Source organism: Ischnura elegans, chromosome 8 (genome assembly GCF_921293095.1).
Source record: "Ischnura elegans chromosome 8, ioIscEleg1.1, whole genome shotgun sequence".
Lineage (NCBI taxonomy): Eukaryota > Metazoa > Arthropoda > Insecta > Odonata > Coenagrionidae > Ischnura > Ischnura elegans.
The window spans coordinates 103812249-103834790 of NC_060253.1; the positions used below are offsets into that span (position 1 = coordinate 103812249).

Sequence of the window (22542 nt, forward strand, 5' to 3'; positions counted from 1 at the left end):
TATGATCAACGCTGTAGGATACCTAGAGTAAAACCTACCTGATCGTATTCTAATGTCATGTCCATTTACCGTGAAAATAGACTGTAAACTGTTGTTCATTTATCTTAGTAAGGAGCATCTATTTCGTCAGTCGTATAGCACAGAAAGAACCTTTCTCGGTTGAGGAAAAGTAATTTACTGCAATTAATATATATCCTATGTGGCAGTAAAAAGAAAAGTCCTACAAATAAGTCCTTATCTTAAGACCCTTATGTTATAAGACCCTTATCTCATGTAGTATTCAAGTGTCGTTTACAGATTCTTCATTTATCTCCACTGATCCCAATATCTTATTTCTTTAAAGTATCTATGTATACCCACAGTTAATGGCGGTGATCACTCATCAATCATTCGATCATTTCACTAACTCGGATCCAATGATTATTTTCCGTCATTCATTCCCCATCAATCACAGCGTAAGTCATTCTCGCGGATTGATAAGTCTACGATTCTTCCCATTCATTGATAATGACAGGAACAAAGTAATTGAATCGATTGATTGAATTGCCGTAGTGACTTAATTCATTAAGTTTGCACCTTAAAAAAGAACGACTTTATCCATCTCTGGTTGCCACCTGGACTCAATAAGCCGTGATCAATCCGTATCTATCATTTCCCTATCTTTGCTAAATCCTCCTTGTAATTTGTATCACATCGCAAAAGAATCTGATTTAGTCCTGAGAGGTAGGGTAGGTAGCTTTGTAAGGGGTGAAGGGAGAGGAGGAAGGGGAAGAGGGAAAGGCATAGAAAGAGGGATTGGCAGGGGAACCAAACTACTTAAAGAAGTTGAAATTCCTTAATGGGTGCACAAAAACGTAATGATAGTAGGCAATTGTTGACGTCACCCATTGAAGAGACCTTAGGGAAGAACATCAGGCCTTATACCCCGCGATAAAACGAAAGTAGTGGACAGGTAATACCGAGCCAACCCCTTTTAGGCGAGGCATCAATTACCTAATCGTTTTTCAATGCCTACGAATTTGCAATATTGTGCATTGAACTCATTTTCTTTCGTCTAGCATTTTAAAGGACTGCTTATGCAATTTATATCATGTCATTAATCGTATGGTATAGGCTTTTTTTTAGTTTTTCAATTGATTTAACATATTGATGTTTCAAGGTTTATATTCAAATACATGTTTTTATTTAACCGACCTATGTTACTTCTCGTTTCAAGTTATTATCAACGTACCTTCATGAAAAGCCATCGCGATTTAAAAGGCCAAATCGAGTTCGGAATATTAAAAGCTCTCTGAGGAACATTCGCTAATTGTCAAAAATCCTAAGATTGCTATGGAGCAGCTTTCATTCCTCTCTTCTATCAGCTAGCTTTTTCATGGGGACATATTTCTTCTCTTTTACACCCTTTATAACTTGTCTTATGTAACTCAATCGGGGCCGTCCCTTGTCCTTCTTCCCTCCCACCTGTCCTTCTACGATTGTCTTCATCAGGCCATCATGTCTCATTGTGTGGCCATCTAAATTGTCCCGTCTTCTCCTTATTTATTTTTAAAAGACTTTTCTTTTCTCCCACTCTTCTTAGCACTTCCTCATTACTTACACGGTCGATCCATTTTATCTTCATCATTATTCGGTGGCACCACATTTTATATGCTTTCTCTCTTGACTCCTTTGCCACTTTCCACGTCCTAACCTGGCTTCCATAGAGAAACATGCTCCATATGTATCATCTGACGAATTGTGGAACATAACTAAGTGAAATCATTTCTAAAGATCGTGATACAGCTCTACAAGGTGAAGCCTGAGAATATGTTACGTATGGTAAAGGATTCCGTATTTACACTCCATGAAAATGTGAGTTATCCACATTCCATAAAGCAGTTCCACTCACAATTTGTGAAACTGGCGTGCAAGCGATGAGTTTTCTCGGTTAATGCGTCATGCGTCAAATTTCAAAGTAACAAACGTGTTTTTGAAACTATTCTGGCCGTCGCCGCGGTGACAAAATTCGACGCTGTCGAGGCGCGCGGTTGCGCTGATATGGATGGCTGGCTTTTATGCCTTTCTCTCTCTGTGTCCTTCCTTCGTCAAATGGGCTAACATTCCACGGTCCCTCCCCCAACCTTGTTTCAGAGGATGTAATTTCCTCGGCCAGCGACAGTCGAATTTACGACCGCACCTCGGATTTGCATAAAGAGTCGCAACCAGCACCGCGGACCTCTGGGAGCTTGCTTCCGAGCGCTCTCGGCGCTGATTTAACGTCGCTAGATCGATGAAGCAACAGGCAGTCAACGTAAAATCATCATAATTTGCCACCCGCACACGGTGATTACGTATCACGCATGTCTACAACCGATTACTGACACAAATTAATCATATTGAACAACAGTAATTATCGATTGAATGTCACATATAATCAAAGCGCAATACGTACCTAAAGTAGACGAAAAGAAAATTGTTTTCTGGGTTCAATGAATAGGTTTTATGACAAACTTGGTACGTTTCCTAGGAGTTGCAGTTAATTTCAAGTTGGATTTTCGGTGCAATAAATGACGTGATTACGTGTATATTTTAATGTATGGAGGAAAAATTCAATACCTACGTCAGCTTTATAAAACATTCCTACTCTTTATGTGATAAAAATTGCTATCAAGCTTAAACGTTGAGTAAAATGGACTTAAGACTAGGTAGAAACGAAAATTATTTTTACAGATAACCAAATTTGGTAGCGTTTTAAGTGGTGAAGGGGTTGATTGCTTCTGTGCTCGTTAGCCAAATCTCACATTTCCGAGCGTTGGTGAACGTAGTTTCACCTCCAAATAGAATGTAAATTCAGTTTATACATGCAGTAACGAGAGGGAAAATAAAATTTATCATTTCGTATCATTAATTTTTCAAATGGATTGATTTTCATAAGATAGCATCTTGATTATGATTTGGTTCGCAAGTACTTTTTTTTAATGCTCAATTTTTCCTATATTGGCGATAACTTCACCTCACTGCAAGGATAACTTACTCATTCCACGTTTAGTAACGATTTGATACTGCAAAATGAAGCTAATTTTGTTTTATACCACGCAGCTCTGCATTTTCAATCGCAAAGTATTTTATAGTGAAGAAGGAGCTTTATAACATTTCTACGTGGTAGGTATATCAAATCCAGAATTTCAGAATCCATCATATTTAATAAGAAAAACTATTGTCAACTCTAGTAGCATTGAATGCCTAGGTAGAAAGATACCAAACGTGAGGTATCAAAGGCAAGAAATAGCTCAAAAGGAAAAAACTGTAATCGGGGTGTTAAATAATTATTTCCAGCATGAGAATATTGAACAACATTAATCGCTGCCATTGAATGTCTGTATAATGATTTTTCTCTCATAATTCCATGCTAATTGAACTTTATTTTGTTATTAATATTGATTGTGTGAAATGTAGCCCCTGGAAAAACGGTTTTTGGAATTATTGAGTATTCTAACACCTTAGAAGCATGGGACGTGGACAATCCTGAACCGTTTTATGTTTATTGAATGCCCCAATAGTTGGATTGGTTAATGATTTTTTTCCATTACTGTACTTCAACCTTTAATAAAATACCCATATCTGTGGCTGTTTATACTTAGAAAGTGAAAATGAAGCATTTGTTGAAATTCTTAGCTACCCTCTCCCTTCCTCTGAGTGTATTTTTCGGTGATCATTTTAAAAAAATGGTCTGAATTTAGAAGTAATCGGCCTCGTATTAAGTGAGGTATTGTGAAATCAAGCAACAGGAATTAACAAACCACCTGTGCCTATTTTTTAATGATTAGGTATTTTCCCGTGGGGTGAATCTTATCAAAGGAATAATGAATGATATAGCATTCATAATTTTTAATAATGTACGTTAAATATTATTGTATTTCAGGTGTGTATTTTTAATTGCTTTTTTCACCGTAGCAAGGTTTGTTTAAAGATGAATGATTGTTAATTTGATCTTGGAAAGGTATGTATGTACCTAACTTTTTGGCTGTATTGTAGATGAATAACCTTCCCCGGTTCCCTGTAATGTTCAGTTTACTAAGGTAAATTATGTATTTCCTTTTATGTAGTCTTTTTTCTGTTCCTTTTTGGATCGCAATTGGATTGTATTTTGCTGTTTCCTCGTATAGTTAGTAAGAATTTAAGTAATAACCTTCGGTTCTACCTACTACTATCTGTAAATTACATTGTAAGAATGTAATTTTACATGCGGCTTTACTAACGCAGTATATTTTCATTGCAGCATATCGCTCACGCTGTCATGCCCTATGAACCTGAAGCTGTATCCACTTGACAGACAAGTCTGCTCTTTACGGATGGCTAGCTGTAAGTTTAAACATCCACTCCATCATTAACTCCATGATAAAGCATGATTACGCGGTTCGCAGACTGAAATAATTTGGTTCCATAACCTAACTTAATTTTCACACCATGCAATTTTTAATGCATAATTTTTTGCCTTGAAAATTTGTGTATTTTTCATAGTTGCTAACTCTCATTTTTAGATATTCTTAGAAACGAATATAATTTTATAGAGCACATATGTTAATTACTGACTGTAAATATTTTACTCAAAGTTGCACGCAAACGATCTCACGATTCAATGGGAGAATCTTCGACTCATATTATCAAAGGGAGGATTTATAGCAGTTACTGATTCTGGGTTAATTAATACATAAATAAATTATTTTTTCCTAAATATGTCAGACTCTGCTGACCACAAACGGCATTAGTTTAGCTACTAGCCCTAACTTAATAATTGAGCCATGCCATGTTTTCTTATACAAATATTTTTCTCATTAATAATAATTATGGTAATTTGTAACTCTTATTTTGGATACTGATCTTAGAATTGAATGAAAATGTAATGGCTAGAAAACGGGGCAGATGACATTGCTCTCAGTAAATCAGAGTAAATAAATTATATTCGTTCAAACATAGAGCTGAGTCACGTATGAAAATGCGAGTTAATTTATTGGAGTCATGTTATCAGCGGTACCTATCTATTCTTTTTACTACATCTCAATTTTATTTGCATTTCAAGTTACTTTTCATATCAATCTATTTAGTGCTTAATTTTGGACGGAACGCGCCGGTGCGCATAAAAAAATGGGTCGTGTAAAAATAAATCATCTTTTTTTATATTCGGGAAAACACGATTCCTCTTTGTAATTTTGATTACAAGTTTAAAAAATCGAAAGTGCTAGGAGGGGGTCCTTATATTTGAATGGATTTGAGTGGATTAAATGTTCGGATTCCCGTATCCAAAATGTTAGCAATTAAGCATTGAATCTATTCATTTCAACCTCGTTTTTTGTCCCACAGACGGATGGACGACTGACGACTTGGTGTTCCTTTGGAAAGACGGGGATCCTGTACAGGTGGTGAAAAATTTACACCTGCCTCGCTTCACGCTCGAGAAGTTCCTCACTGACTATTGCAACAGTAAAACAAATACCGGTGAGTATTTTCAGTGCGTTTGAGTGAGCATAACGGTGTGCAGGGTCCAAGTCAAAACAAGGTGAAAGATCCGAATGTTCTTGTATAGTCTTGCTTGAAATTTTTGTCTGACTGTATTTTATGGTAGAAAAAGTTTTAAAAATGGTTTCCAAAACTTATTTTCATGATGAACGCACTGGGTTTTAAGCTATTCTGAGATCTTTTAAAATAACTTCGAAATTAAACTTTATGCAAACCACGTTATCCATCAAAATTTGCTCAGCCGCCCTTGTAAAAATGGCTGCCAATAAAAGTATGGCTTGAAAAATCTTTTCAAATGGTGTTTAGTGATTATCTACTTGTAGGGAACCATTGATAAAGAAATCAGGATAATCAAAAGTGTCGAGCAACAAATATTATTCATATAGGGTGATTTGAAATGGAATGACCCTTTCGCGATGCTAAGCTAATCTGGGCTATTTTGCCACCTTTAGATCAATGTTTGTTAACGTCTCTGAGTATTGGTCAAAAAATTATATGCATATTTATTTGCCAACGTCTCGATATATTTTTTATATCTCCTTCATGGATATGAATGAACACGATTTCTTTAAATTTATGCACGATTACAATGATATTGTAATAGCTTAATTTAAAAAAGTAATCAAATCCATGCCAAAAAGATACGTCAAAATTCTTTGATCTTCTTTATAATTCACATATCATTGAATTATTTATATTTTTATCTTATTTTTGCAAAAACAAATTGCAATCTTTCATGTATTCGTGTATCAATTTAGTAAAACCATATTTATTCATAGCCCTGAAGGAGACAAAAAGTATATGTCGAAACGTTGCGTATCATTCTTAGACCTAAACTGCGAGACTTAAATTCAGCATTAAAAAATTAAGCCCTAGAAAAAGAAGTTGACCTTTCGTTTATGTATTGGAGCATGCATTCATGCAATTAACGGATTTAGTGCAAGCATTTGGTTATGCCCGATCGTTCATACGTTTGCTTGTTCAATTACGTGCCCTATTTGAATGAGGTACAGTACAAAAAATATTTTGTTAAACCAGGTAAGTAGCCAGAAATTTGCTCATGGGGTGCTTTGGTGATGTACGGGTGGTGGAATATTCTGGTAATGCGCTGTAAATTCGTACGAAACTCAATGCCTATCATCAAGTAAACTATTCATTACGTTTGCATAGTACTGAAATTAAAAGTCATCCTTGGCTTTTGCTGAAGTGACAGTCTGCACACATTCTACCTGCCCAAAATGTCAGCAGTCCCTGTAAATCGTTTAATATTGTTTTTAATTCGCCTCATAATAATGCTAATACTAATCCCGATGATAATTAAATTTCTGAGTTTCATGCTGAGAATACTTTCGTGTGTATAGCACTATATATTTTTCCGATTGCAGTGGTGTTTTAAGTATGTTTGTTTTCTTCAGCGTGATTCATAAGTTAATCTTATTCATTGGAGCTATGGAGCGTTAGAGGATAGGTGCCCCTGAGCTAGTTTCTCTTAAATGCCTCAATAGTTGAAAATGGTGAATGCGTTATTTTTCCCTGTCAGTACTTATTTTTAACACACACATTTGTGTTACAGTATTTACTTAGAAAGTTATAATGAATTATTCACCTGATATTTGATTCACTTTATGTTAATGGTAATATTATCATCTGTGATAATTGAGTTTCTCACTTCCATGCTCTGAATATTTCCGTCTAATTTTGTCCAATTTCTACGGAGATTGAACAATGTATTTTTCTTGAAAGTTATTCGTTCTCCTACGCGGATGTATCGAGGGTAGCCACCACAAGTCTACGTGCATGATTCTAACGACTTTCCTCGCGTTTGTTTTTCCCTCGTAGGAGAGTACAGTTGCCTGAAGGTCGACCTGCTGTTCAAGAGAGAGTTCAGTTACTACCTCATTCAGATCTACATCCCGTGCTGCATGCTGGTTATCGTATCGTGGGTCTCCTTCTGGCTGGACCAGGGCGCCGTGCCCGCCCGGGTCTCCCTCGGCGTAACCACGCTCCTCACCATGGCAACGCAAACCTCCGGTATCAACGCCTCCCTGCCACCCGTCTCCTACACCAAGGCCATCGACGTCTGGACGGGGGTAAGCACTCTCAACCACATATCTACATATACATAATACCCCGCAAGCCGCCTAAAAGGCGTGTGGCAGGGGGTGTTAGGACACCAGCCGTCTACGCATAAAAAGCAATCTTTGCAATCTTTAAATAACTTACTTACTCCGCCTTATAAAATCCGAAGATCCAAGCGTGATGCAGTGAGATGGATTTTTCGGTATTGAAATAAACACTTGCAATTTTCCACGAATATAAATCATAATCGTGCAAAATTGCAAGGGTTCATTTCATTTTTACTCCTCCTTGCTTATTAAGATGGCAACTCAAAACCAAGATGGCTTTTGGCCTCGTCAAAAAACTTGTCTCCACTCACTTTTAACTTCGGCAGCCTACAGTCGTTATCCCCGTGTACTAATCTTCTTCCGCAGTACTTGGTCTTGCACCATAGTCTTAAGTTTACCCAAAGGTTCTCCGTCATCCGTATTCCTTACAACACTGGTGTGACCATTTTGTTATCTCCCCTTTATAAATTATGGCCCTGCTATCTTAAGGGGTTGCTTTTTATCGTGGTCACTATGTCAGGACATTCATCTCTCTCACTCTCAGTTCCTTATATCTCCTGATCCTCCAAATACTGTCCTCATGAATTAGTTCGAATGCGCCTAATTACCGGGGAATCGGGTTGGTGTGATGGTTAAAGTGCTCCCTACCTTGTGGGTTCGGGTTGAAATCCCGGCTGTGGCAGAGCATACCTTGAAAGGCATAACTAACCCGAGGGAAGTGTGCTTTGTCAAGGGAACTTTAGTCACAGCAGTCCGTTCGTCAGATGTTATGTTAACACGTGGTCCCCTTATCCTGTTTTGTTTTAGTACCAGGATGTAGTCGACGCCAGGTTTCTCTCAACCTTTATTTCCCTACCATTCCCTTTTGGCACAAATGGCCTCAGCGGTCGGTCGCCTCCTCCTGTCAACAAAACTTCCAAATAAAAGAGCATATTTACAAACCTCAACTGTTTTTCAACCAGCGGCGTGACTTTACGTGGTCGTGGATCACTTTGTAAGGGTGCTTCCGCGTTTGTTTTAGTAATCTTTTCCTCTGACTCTGGACGCATAAAAGCGTTTCAGGCTTGATTTTATGGAAGTTTACTATCTACATGGTAAATCCAAATCCAAATGGTAATATCCACACTATTTAAAGGCCGTTTTACACGGGGCACGGAACTGCGCAGGCTAGAGCTGCATTAATTTCTAAAATGGCGTGGTATTGCGCGATTGCATGAACGAAATTAGAACAGGGGCTATTGCCGTCTCGCATCCACGCATTCTCGCATATGCTCTAGCAATTCACCGCTTTACGAGACGCAATTTTGATTGCGCCTTCACACGTGCGTCAGATTGCGCAATTCCGTGTACCGTTTAAAACGGCCTTAATACAACACTCAACGACCGACCACTTTGTGTGATTTTTTTATCATGGATCTGACTCTGGACCTCTCTTTTTGTGCGTGTGTGTGTGTCGCAGGTGTGCCTGACGTTCGTGTTCGGTGCGCTGCTGGAGTTCGCGCTGGTCAACTACGCGTCCCGCTCCGACATGCACCGCGAGAACATGAAGAAGGCGCGCCGCCAGCAGCGGGAGTGCGAGCAGATGGAGATGCACGCGGCCGCCGTGGCCGCGGCCGAAGCAGCCGCAGCCGCCGCCAACATGCTCGAGGAGGGTGGCCCGGCCGGCGCCAACTCCTTCCCTATGGTATGATCTTCACATCGACCGAAACCGATATCTGCGGAAAATCGTAGAAATTTCCTCCCTCATAGGGAATTTTTTTCCTTTCTCTAGAGACATTAAATTATGGTTTCGCCAGAAGTAGTAGGACCCGCCCGCCTTTGTGACGGTGCGGGATTCCTCTTCACTATCCTTCCAATCCTATCTTATCCCAGGAGGCGTCGTCGGGCTCCTATCGCGGCGGCGCCTCCTTCCTTTCTCCTTCCTTCTCCTTCCCCTTCTTTGGTGCAGAGGTGAAAAGCTAGCGCTTACAGACTCTGCCCCGGGTTTGCAACCCCGCGAGCCCGTCCTGGAGACTTGTTTCCACTGACCGAAACCAGGAGTTTAGTCAGGGGGGGGGGGCAAATATCAGTTTTCCGATCCCCCTCCACTCATCCCCTTTTGCTCCCTGCCTCCTCCTTCCCTCTACTGAAATATAATACTTACATAAGCTATTTTTTTAGATGGGTAGTTGAAATTACACACCGTATATTTGCAATTAAGTGTCATTGATATTATTGTTTAATTAGTTACCTAACCTGAATAAGGTTATATCGGGTTTTTATCTGGGTGTGAGTATCCATTTTCCCTCACGTATCGAGGTGCAACGTTTTCCTCATCATCAGGGAATGATCTCTGTGGCCTATATGGAGAAGAGGCAATTAAAATCCAATCGTAAAACAGAGAATTTCAATAGAGGCAAGAGAGTTACGCGCTTAGCGTCACTTGATGGACAGTGCAGAAAACTATAAAGTCATTGGAGGACGAAAATCGTCGCCAACCAATAGGAAGAGACCAAAATTGCAAAACAAGTACAAAATACAGGCCACTGTCATGGCACCAGCATCATTCCCTGGCGAAGGGGAACGTGTCGGAAACTCGAAATAATCTTAAGCAACCCATTCGTCGGTAAAGCACCAGACCTTCCTTCAGTTTCTTAACCTTTCTTTAAAGGCGAGGGTGGTGGTTAATAGGTAGAGTGCTTGGCTGCTGATCGAGACGTTATATGGACACTCTCACCCGGAAGGAAACTCGAGAAAGTCTTAATCAGACTTAATCAGACGCTGTGAAAGCACCACACCTTTCTCTTTGGGCGGGTGTGGTCGCCTAGAGGATAGAGTGATTGGCTGCTGATCTAGCGGTTCTGGGTGAAGAAGCCCTTGGACACCCCCAAACAAAATCCTTGCATTGCAAGGAGGCCTATGGAAGGGATCTCGCCTCCGTACCTTCAAAGGGTAACTAAGCCACTTGCCTGTGGCTTAGTTTGGGATGAGCTCTACCCTCACCAATGAAAACCAACCTTCGGGTTGAATCACTGAGGAAGAGTACATTTCTCTAAGGGGGGGACTTAGACTGGATATTCCGAACTCTGAACGTGACCGGTAGTCGGGGAAGTCGGGTTCGAATCCCATTTGAGCCAAATGCTTTTTGATGGCTGATTTCGTCAATGCTGTGTGCGTGTGTCTGTTCACGAAGTCGCTTACAGTTCTTTGCAAAACGTTCGTACAGATAAGCCTCTTACGAACCAATGTCCCAAATGGCAAGATAGGAGGAAAAGAAGCAGGCTATGTGGCATGTTTAGAATTGATGAGTGGGGAAAAAGCATGGAAAGAGTTTGGGAAGGACATTGCAAAACCTAGCTTTGTGGGAAAAAATGATCACCAGTTCAAGATAAATGGCCGATCACAAAGGACAAATGCGAAGCAGTTCTCCTTCTTGAATAGGACTATAAGGGACTGGAACGACCAACCAGCAAAAATTTTTGAGCCCTTCCCGAAAAATTTACATATTTAAAAAAACCGGTTGAAAAAGTAGGGACCAAGGGTTTCTTATTAAGTTGTCTATTGTTTTTGCATTATATGTACATGTTACCACTAGGCCAATGGCCTACTTTTAACAATTTAATAATAATATTAAAATATAATTACAGAAAAAATAGCGATAAATAACTGTATATAGTACTCAGAGTGAGATTCCAGCGTCATTCTACACCTAAGTAAGAGCTATTATGCTAGCTACCAGTACGATATGTGGCACGGGGGTGATTACACACCAGGCATGCAGCACTCTTGCTAAACTTAATCAGAAACGCGAATCCAATTCCAAGTCATTAAGTCAATACTGGCAAAAATGCGAAACCTGGTTAAATACATGAGAAAATTAGCTGAAGTTTGTCGATTTTCAATCGGCGTGAAATTTTATATCTCTAATTCAAAATTTCCATGTCATAGGGTGCCTTCACAGTTCGGCGTTGCGTCAACGCCACGAGAGCTCCCGCCCCTCACCCCCCCACCCAACAAATTTTGCCCTCACAGCTCTGCGTTGCGAAAACAAATGAAAGGCAATAAGCGTCGGCTCCTAAAAATCGGCCCGGGAGCACATCATCTTATGGTTTCGAGCCAAACGCACAATACATATGCTATTTTGTGCATTTTTACGCAATTTCATTTATTAAAATATTCTTCTTAACTATAAATAACATTAGAAGTTAATATGGCGACTATAAAGTCGACAATCTTGTATGCAGTGATGGCCCTTGCCCATTCATTATTATGACCTATGAGTTTTATTTCCTAACTCAGAATATACGAAAAACAACAAATGACGTACACTCAGTGAAGATGAGCAACGTTAAAAGTTATCAGAAACATTTATTTATGAGAACTGTTGTTCTAACAGATTGTCCCATCCATGATATCCAAATAGCTTGAACTGAGCTGAACATGAGGGCATAATAATAAAATATAAATTGGAAATTAAACGCCCGTAGTCACCAGCAGGGAGCTCTCACGCTATATTTAGCTTGTGATACCATTGACGGGTGTGTGTTACGCTAATCTACGCAACTCAGTGATTGTAGCCTGATCTAGGATAAAAATTTTTCTCATGTTTCGGAAATATACGAAATATCTATGCTTAACACTTCAAAATAATATTGAATAATGAAATCAATAGCATTCGTCACTCGCATTAGAGCTAATCTTGCGTATATGTATACCTAAGCTTCTAATAAACAAACACCAATTCGAAATCGCCTGCGTACTGCCGCCTTGACGCAGAGAAAATCCAACACGATCAGATTTTTCTGCGACGACGCGGCGAGCAGGCGACGTGACGTCATCAATTCCGATAGACGGGCTCTGATTGGCTCGCGAGCCGCGGCGTCAACACACCGCCGAACTGTGAAGGCACCCTTAATCATTTGTTTCACATAATAATTTTCTTTCGTGTTTTTTGAGCTCAAACCGAAATTAATACTGACAAGGGAACTCCCTCACCAGATCTCGTTTTATTTTCCTAGGTGTTGGGCAATGGAAATGGATGTAGGTTATGTTTCAGCTGCCAACACTTAATACTTTTCAAGATATTTACGACGGAAAGTACCAGAAAAAGCCTGAATTTATTCAACCTGCAGCCTATCAATACACCATTCGCGCTCTAATTTCATCCTAGAAACGGAGTACATGGGTCTATTGTTGTGCTGCAGGTTACATAAAGTTAGGACTGTCCGGTACTTTCCGAGGCAAATATCTCGAAATGTATTGAGGGTTGGTGGATGTGACTAAACATACAACTCATAGGTATGTATTTCCTATCACCTCGTAAAATTTAAACGAGACTTGTTGGTGACACTTGCGGCACTTTGCTTGAAAGACGAATTTCTACTGTCATGGCGAGGCGTTCATTATAATCCTGAAGTAGGTAGGTGAAAAAATGACTTTTTCATAGTTTTTCCGCATACTTTCCTACTGCTTCAGTCCCAAAAAATAAATATATCACGCTTCGCCTGCAAGTACGTTTGTTTTATCGTAGAATTTAAGCAGTGTTAATTGCATTACTTTTTTAATTAAATCCCACACCATCAAAAATTCCAAATCAGGTTTCGAAAATTTCCACTGATATTTTTCTTTGTGCGTCTGTGAAAAAACTCATGCATACTCATTCATGAATGTTATGTTCTATAATTATATTATTTCTGCGGTAATGCCGATCGTTTTCAATCCATTATAGTCGACAGACTGGTCCTATATTTTTCGGAGCGTTGGTCAATTTTCAAAACAATTTCGGTGTCAATTTTATATAGTTAGGAGTTGTAAATATTTCCTGTTTTAAGTAAAAATCTCTTAAATAATTGTTGGAATTACTCCTGTTTGCTCCATTTTAACTAAAAGATAACGTGGTGAGGCGTTCTGTAATTTTACCCATTATACTTTTTTGTAATCGCAGTGTTTTTTGCAATACATTACCCTGTCTTTGTAATTTAACTATTTGAAAGTTAATACACCTACATTAATCCCTTTGGAGCATTATAATATTATACTTTAGTATGGATCTTTCTGCTCTCTTGGGAAATAATGAATTGTAATGAATTCCTTAAATTAGTCTAGATTGAAATTGATGCGTCAGGAGCTGCTCGTGGCCGGTGAGGAATATAGTCATGATTTTCCTGCGTATACATTAAGAGTTAAGTTGAGTTGTCATTTTCGGGAAGGAAATGGTCGAGAAACACGCGATGTAATGGCCTCTTCAGCTTTGATTCATTGCTTTTAAATTCATCGTTTGCCCTCACAATTTGTGTGATGTCTTGGTCTCATTCATCTCCTGGGATTTTATAAATTTGTTTGCAATCACTCAAACAAAGAGCTACGATTAATATATGTAAATATATTCGTTTTATTAATGTCAAACATAAAAAAAACCTGCCATAATAATTATGATCGAGGGGAAGTTATTCATTTTTCAGAAGCAACACCTAGTTAGAAATGGTCAGTGCTCCGTTACATGCACGCCTTTGGCGGTATCTCATTGAGCCACCAAACAACGATAAAGGTGGCAATGACCAATTGAGGCATAATATATTGAATATATATACTTACCCATAAATCGATGCATCAAGGGTTATAAAAAAAACTAATTTTAGAGATCTAAAAAATATAATAAAAGTTATCTGACAAGATCGGAGGTATGGTCGTAAGCCGGAGATGAAAACATGTCTCCATCTATACGATTCTACGGTACGATAAGGCCTTCGAAAAAAAACTTGCAACTATAAATTATGTACCACATTTTAAATATTCTCAAAATATGAGCTTGGGACGGTGAAAGTTTTAAACAAAATTATACACCATAAAAATTAACTTTTATAGAAAACGTTTTTAAAAATTGCATTGTAAATGTCGTACCTTATCTCTCTCCTCTTTTTGTTTTAGCACCTTCTTTTTCCTTTTTTGCTAAAATTTTGTTCAGTAAATTGACCAACTAACTTCGGTGTAAACAAATTTGTTGTAATAACTCGATCATTCTCGTTCCTTTAAGTAATCGCAGTGGCACCATCGGGTTTTGGTGGCCATTTTTTGAATTAATCTCCCTTTTTAAATTTAAATTCTGATTAACAATCGAGATGCAGTTAAAATCAAAATAAAATTGTTAGAATATTGCATTGTCGTCTGGTTCTGATTTATGAGCTTTTTTATACTCGGAAAGTGAGTTAAAATTGAGTTGCAATATTTTACCCGGACAAAATGACAAACAATAGAGCGAGTCTATTAATTAGTTATAAAAAAGACTGTTCTCCTGTTGAGGAAAACTTTGCTAAATCTGTGACGTCTTCCGAATCGGAGCCTAAATTTTTTAAAATTCAAAGTCAATGAAATCCTCAGCAGCTCCCTGTTTTTTTTTTAATATTCCCCCGTCCGTTGACCAATCTGTCTCTCCCTTTGGCAGAAGCCGTTGGTGCGGCACCCACACCTGCACCACCACCCGGACGCGACGGAGAAGGTGGGCCGCGGCGGAGGGGGCGGCGCCGGCGGGCCGTGCGAGATCCACATGGCCGGTCCGCCCTCCAAGCGGAAGAACTGCTGCCGCACGTGGCTCTCCAAGTTCCCCACGCGCTCCAAGAGGATCGACGTCATCTCCCGAATAACGTTCCCTCTGGTGTTCGCCCTCTTCAACCTCGTCTACTGGTCCACATACCTCTTCAGGGAGGAAGCGGAGGGGGAGTAAAGTGTAGGTAGGCGGAGAGAGATCAGACAAAGCGAGCAAGGAAGAGACAAAGACAGAGAGAGAGAGAGGGCACAGAAGTTAAAAAAAATATACATACACGGGGAGGAGAGAGCGGATTTAAAGAGAAAAAAAACACGAAGGAATATGCGATCAGGAGAGATATCGTGGCGAGGAGTATCACATTAAAAATCTCCGGCAATAGGGCGTACTTATAGGGACTAGCGTTGGGGTCAGGTTACATATTAATTTTTAAAAACACACTTCACAGGGGTTAGTGCGATGCATGAGAAGTTAGGTCGAAAAATCATGAAAGAAAATCGCGAATGTAAGAAACCAATTACGTGGCGTGACAAAATAGGAGCAGGCTGAGGTAGGAGAACTGCGTAGGTTCATGTTTATATTATATGCATTTATACAGACATACAAAATCGATGCTTGCATAAATGTATATATTCGTAAACTTGGAAAAGTGAGAGATAGGTTATGCGTGAGAAAAACAGATATGGTAGCAGTGTGTAGGTTTTTTTTCAGGTCGCCATACTGTTGAGATCCGGGGTAGGGTTTTTTTGAACAAATGAATCGAGGCAGTTTAGTTTCGTTTCCTCCCTGGAGAGGGCTGGATCTGGAGATGGAGTGGGAGTTGCGTGATGTAAGAGAGAGCGAATAGTGATTCACGAGAGAGACAGGAGAGGGCGAGGAAGGGGATGTGAAATCATAAACCCGTTCCCATTACTATCGTACTCACGATCATTCGTACGACCTTCAGCGGAAATCGTAGTTTAAATGCATGCATGGGCAGACGTAAGACGCAAGTAGTTCGAAACGCTACCACTCTGCGGTGAATGGCGCTGTAATACCGAAAATGGAAGTGAGAAATAAAACACTGAAAGTTGCCCTAACACCCAAATGAGACAAGGTACCATTCATTAACATTTTTGTAGTGAAATCTATGGATAAAATGCAATTACCCAATTGCAGGGGTTACAGACGCCATCACGAAACTCGCTGCTTTTACAGTATCTATGCTGAAGTCCCGTTGAGTTCATACGTTGGGCGCTTGGGAGCAGCACAGTATTTGTCATCGTAGTGTGAACGCATGCATGAATTGTACGATCGTGCCGACGATAGTAATGTAAGCGGGGTATAAGGAATAGACTGTGAGACAGAGAGAAAGAGAGAGAGAGACAGTGGTGGTAGCTGGGAGGGAAGACTTGCAAGAGGAGAGAGTGAGCGAGGTTTAAAAGTGAGTGCTCCGGTGTCCACCACTCAGTCACGAAAAGGTCCAAGAGAAAGAACTCCAGTGTGCAGAGTGTTCAGCGAGTGAGTGTTCCCATAGGCGGGACAGTTTTCGGGAAGTTCCTCCTCCACTCAAGTGAAGGGACTAGGTTGTAAGGAGGGTTTTGTCCAGGGAATCCATAATCCAAGGCGGGCTCTTTCTTTTAGCGTCGTTCCGCGATGGGGAACGGTTGCTATGAACCTTGTGGGCGCGACTGTTTTCTTGCGTGCGTGAATGTGATTGGAGTGATTCAGGGCGTGTTTGGAAGGCGTGGTTCTTTTCCCGTGTGATTCTCTGCTTTTTTGAAGAGGCGTATGTGTGGTATGGTTTCGTTTCCACTGGTAATCCTTCGCCGAAGTTTAGGGTAAGCGCGATGGGATCAAGTGGAAAGAATTCCCTGGACTTCCTCCCGTAATCTTCGAGGTCAATCTAGCCTAGTTCCTTCTTTCTTGGAAGAAAATTCTTAGAGAGAGAGAGAGACCCCAAATGGATCCTCCCTAAAATCTATTAAAGAATGATGACCACCATGTTGTCAATGGGTGGAAGATGTGGTCATCGCTGCACGCTCGGACCTTGTGAGATTCTCAATTTGTGCTCTTCAAGCATCCTTGGCAACCAGAAGGTCCCTTGGCCAGCCCCAGGAACCTGAGTGGAATGGAAACCACCTGGATGCCGAGGCGAGCTTGAAGAACCGCCGTCGCAGACCCGGATTCATAGACCCTGGCGAGAGAAGTGAAGTGCGTTCCGCTTGTCCAGAGAACTTCGGCAAGTCCCTCAGCCTAAGAGCTCATGATTTCCTCCTAAAGATCCTATCCTTCGAGAAAAGACCCGAAAGTGGGGAAACCCAATTGATCCGAGGCATGTGTCTGCGAAAAAGGACGAAATAATGGACTGGAATGGACTCTGGATGGAGTTTGGCATGTCGTCCTTTTTACAATCACGGTTTTGCATGAGTAAACCATGAGTAAAACAAATCCATTGCATATTTCTCCCGAAAGTGACGCATATAGGCCGCAACTTGCGAGTGCGCATGCCATACTTATAATTTTACAAAACATAAACGGTGTGCGTGATCATAGTCGCCGTGTCGGGTTCCTCCGATATAGGTATTTGTACTTTCGCGTGTGAATACACCAGAGATGGCGAGGACCTACGGTGACGAACAGACTCTTTGAAGATATTGAAGACTGTGTGTATCGTATAGAGAGAAAAGTGTGTGATAGTGATAAAGGTCGTGATGACCAATTGAGGGATAATATATATATGAATATATATATACATACCCATAAATCTATATATTAAGGGTTAAAAGAAAACAAATTTTAGATAAGTTTTAAGTGCTCTAAAAAATATAATAAAAGTTATCTGATAAGGTCGGAGGTATGGTCGAAAGCTGGAGATGAAAACCTATCTCTCCATCTCTATGATTCTACGGTACGATCTGACCTTGGAAAAAAACCTGTTACTTGAAATTATGTACCAAATTTCAAATATGCTTCAAATATGAGGAGGGGAAGTTGAAGGTTTTAAACAAAAAAAAAGACTGTTCTCCTGTTACGGAACTAGCTTTTTCGTTTTTAATTAGGGAGAACCTCTAGTCTTACTATGCTTGCGTGTTTTCAAAGATACCTCTTGCGCTACCAAAATGAATAATCCCATTCCGAATTGTTTTTTGACACTTTATCATTGCTATTCAATGAAATAATTATGTACCAGTTACGGCGCGGGGACGGGCAGGATAGTTGCCTTGGTCACCACGAGATGACTCTCCTTCCTTCGTCCCCGCCCAAAAAAATGCTGTTGCACAAACTAATCACTTCCAAAGGTAAAAATGGCGGTGCTATATAAAATCATATGTTTCCTCCTCCTCCCGACAAAAAAATGAGCCCTACTACGTAATACCGATCATTTTAATTTTGGCCTCCCTCCGAATCACCGTTTATACTCCAAGAAAACGTTTTCTACTGCATCCGACGATCATCCTCCCAGCGATACTCAGACATTAAAATTTTCTCCTCTCTGTCAGGTTGGCGAATCCGTATAGATTATTCGATTCCGCGCACTTCCCTGACCGCGGCACACCCTTTTATTGTTAGGCACATCTCGAATAACCCTCGCGTTAGATCCCCTTGCCCTTAAAACCGCGTAATTCCAAGCCTTCGTCACATGGGACGTCGATACACGCTCAAGCTTTGACGGCTCGGCAAAGCTTTAACGTTTCACGGTCCTTGCGAAGGAAATATTGTCTGTATTGTGGAACAGTTATGACCCTTTTCGTTAGTACCGAGAGGGCTTAACCAATTAATTGTATGATAGTGTGGCGTAATGCGTGATACATTTGAAATAGGAACTAGAAAAAAAGTAATATATACTATATTAGCGGCCTGCCCGCAAAGGGAAGCGACAAGCAGGAAATTATTTGTGATCTCTCGCTGAAAAAAATAATAAAATGATGAAACACGGGATTGCTTGAACAAGTTTTAACCTGAGCCTGTTAACTATGCTCTTCTCGACTGACGTTCAGCTTGAAATAATCCGTCTGTTCCGAATTATTGACCATAGATTTGATGTATTGATGCCACGAGTCCCTCCGAATGAAAGAAGAATACAAATGGCTAGTGAAACATACTTCTCTGTGCTTCCATTGGTAAAGAAAATGTCTTCAGGGGGACATTCCATTTTCGTAAACACAGATCTCCATGCGCATCCTCTGTTTGTCAAACATTTTATGTATTCTGCATTCATCCATAGGTATTGCTCATAACTTGATTTAAACTTACACATTCGTAGGAGTGGAGAACGTTAAAACTGCAACTGCTTGCGCCAGGGACGTTTTATCTTGATAAAATCTTCTCCAAAGTACGACGTAGCTGAGTATTATTGGCGGTAGATGTGCACAAGATCCGTAGAATAAAATGTTTATTGATATTATTTCTGGAGAACAAACAGCGTTACAGGTTATCCTTAGGCATCTTTAGTGTTTTTTATTTAGTTTTCGAAGTCTTATCTTCCTCATTTCCTTGAGTAACACTTTGAAGAAGTGTAGTTAAATAAATACTACGGATGGAAGGGCATGAGGTTGTAATGGACGCACACCAAGCCTGTACAATTATCTCAAAGCTTCAAATGCCCTTCAACTCTCGTTCAGGATCCTCAGGGGAATACCGGGGTGATGTTCTTGGGCACGCTAGACTCAGATTATAAACTTTTGAATTTAGAGGGAGAAAGATATAGCTGTTTAGATTTCGCGAAGGGATACTAATGAAGAAGAGAGCTCGGTAGTGTGCGGAAAGCACTGATTGTAAACAAAGGATCCTAACGAACTATTTGCCAACTGATTTTCCTGCCCTATCTTCGTCTGGCGTCATAGTACACGTTTATACCCGGCGGAGAGGAGGCTCGGAATTTTGAAACCAACTAACTCTACATGATAATTTTGATCAATACTAATTGATGTACGAAGCAGGATAATTTTTTTCTCGCTTTCCGAAAAAAAATCCCACTGCCAATCAATCTCTTCTATACTACATTCCTTTTTTTAAAACTTCGTCATGGGTTAGAAAAGCTTCACCCACGATCTTGCTGTGAGATGTCGAATAGGATGTCGGGATACCATCGTGCCGAATTGGGTTTCCAGGTGTGTGGATAATCCGGTCATGGCCATGGGGATGAGTGATTAGAATACACGCGTTGAAATGCTGGGATTAATGAGGTCGTTACGTCGCGTCGCGTTGCGTTACGTCTCTGCCTGTCACGCACTTGGGTATAACGTCAAGTCACGCTGCGTCGATATCTTTCCATCAATCATTCGATGCTGTTACAAATTTTGTTTCGCCCTTTTTTCACGTTTAATGGATTGCGATGCTTTATATTCCGGGCGAAAAGCAACAAAAAGATTTTTAAAAATGTATCGATGGGCGAGTTGTAAATGATTTGGTTTAAAAATGGAAGCTTAGATCGGAGAGAATCCCGCAACGGTCAAAAAAAAACTAAGAAACGTAAGTGTGGAAAAACATGAAACCTCGGCGGATGCATCAGTCAAAAATCGGTGGAATGAAGAGAAAATAGAATACATACATAAATATATCTATATATTGCATCAATTGTTACTGCATTTATACAAACGCTGGTGTGAATGCAGAAGTTTATGTCAATTTATAATTTTTTACGTGATGTCCGAATGAGGCTTATGTGTATGTTGCTGAGGTGGAGCGAATTCATGCTAGGAGTAAAGATAGCCCTCTCTTACCAAGTCCCTCACACCAATCTGCGTCAACGTGAAGAAACGCTAAACACCGTTCCGTCACCCCATCTTCAATATGAACTCTGCGAGTTGGGGATAGGCGTCCTGCGATATCCTGTAATAGGATGAGAAAGGCGAATATTCATGTAGTGTTTACATAGTGCGAAGCCTAATGCGTCTACGCCAAGCACGGAGTCTGTGTTATAGGGTCAAAATAAAATGAACATCGGATGAAAACCGAGTATGGGATATGGGGTAGACGGTGTGGGGGACTTAGTAATTTTCGTGCAAAAAAGGGGCGATAGATAATTATTAAGAGGGTTGTTGTTTTGAAGGGTGTGCGAGTTAAAAAAAAAACAAATAGTACTATGATTTTTAGGCATAAAGACATTGATAAACAGGGTCATAGGTATGTGTTAGGTGACAAAAGAACGTTTTCCGTAAAAAAATCGACTTTATGAGGAAAAAAATGCTTCAAAAAAATTATATATCTAGAAAACAATCATAAGGTGTTTTATAGATTTCCAATAGTGACGTGGTGGAGAAAAAAAAACACATGCTCAAATCATGTAACCTGTCAGGGTTCCGAATGGAAAAGATGGGAGATTTCAATATAAAAAATGAACTGAAAACGCATTACTTATGTAAGTTATATTCACAGACAAACGATCATACTTCAAGAAACGTGTTAAAAATGTGAAAAAAAATATTTTAACCATCGGAAGAAAAATTAAATAAGAAGTGAATTAAATAATATTGTTATTAGCACATATATCTATATAATCTATGATAGAGCACTATATAAAATTATTTAAAAGAAAAACTATTTAACACCGTTTTCTTATGTATGGAAGCATGTATTATTGCATTTGTACAGTAGTATATTATATAAACTGTTCACCAGCAAGCAGCCCGATGTGAAGCTCTCTTGAAGATGTGCGCTGTGGGAATAAACATTTGGAAATGGAAAGTTGATGTAGTTGGAAATAGATACTTAACAAAAAATACATTAATTTTAAGGCGTGTCTCACATGATGATTTCAAACGTATTGGTATAACCACTCGTTCGGGGACATGTGTAATGTGTTAACGAGTGGTATCAAATCAAAGCGCACTGCAATGAAAATCTATTTCAAATTCATTTGGCAAAAAAAAACTTAAATACCTACATTTTAAACCAATAAACATGTTATCTTAATCATCTAAATCACAAATCTTGAGAGATTATAAGAGAAATTCTCGTTTTTACCTACCATTTTTAACCTTCTCTTCACTCAGAATTTTAAAAAAAGTAAAATAGCATTGAATTTTTAAAAATGGATGTCTCGGTCCAAAGTGTTGTTTGTGTATCATTTGAAGAGTCTTGTAAACATCCGAATGGTTATGAGTTCTGGCAAATGTTAGAAATTATTATAATAATAATAATAATATACCAAGATTTCAGCTACTACTAACTCCGAGGCACTGGTCTCAGCGGGCATTGTTCAGCTCAGTATTATCAAGATTGCTTCCGTCCGAGCCGGCAAACATTTTGAGGGAGATAAAGAAATCATTTTAAGAATTGAGTGTCCCATTTGAGAAAGAAAAAAATGGTTTTATAGACAATGCACAGTGAAATACATTTTCTTGTCAGATGATATTGTTAGAGTTTTAAAACTGTATGCAAACAAAATAAAATACCGAAAAAAAATATTTGTCC

General features: G+C 39.7%; 1 protein-coding gene across 6 annotated transcripts in view; it reads left to right on the forward strand.

Moving 5' to 3' along the window:
• LOC124164389 (glutamate-gated chloride channel) overlaps positions 1 to 22535 on the forward strand; it is a 119780-nt gene extending 97245 nt beyond the window's left edge. For 4 of the 6 annotated variants that reach the window (XM_046541709.1, XM_046541710.1, XM_046541708.1 and 1 more), the window contains exons 6-10: positions 4262 to 4344; positions 5344 to 5478; positions 7339 to 7589; positions 9085 to 9309; positions 15046 to 22535. In XM_046541709.1, the coding sequence (XP_046397665.1) occupies positions 4262 to 4344; positions 5344 to 5478; positions 7339 to 7589; positions 9085 to 9309; positions 15046 to 15324 (973 nt within the window). In that variant the 3' untranslated portion in view covers positions 15325 to 22535. The remainder of the gene's footprint in view (positions 1 to 4261; positions 4345 to 5343; positions 5479 to 7338; positions 7590 to 9084; positions 9310 to 15045) is intronic. The other 2 variants (XM_046541713.1, XM_046541712.1) reach the window with 1 other exon arrangement.
• The last annotated feature ends 7 nt before the right edge of the window (positions 22536 to 22542 follow it).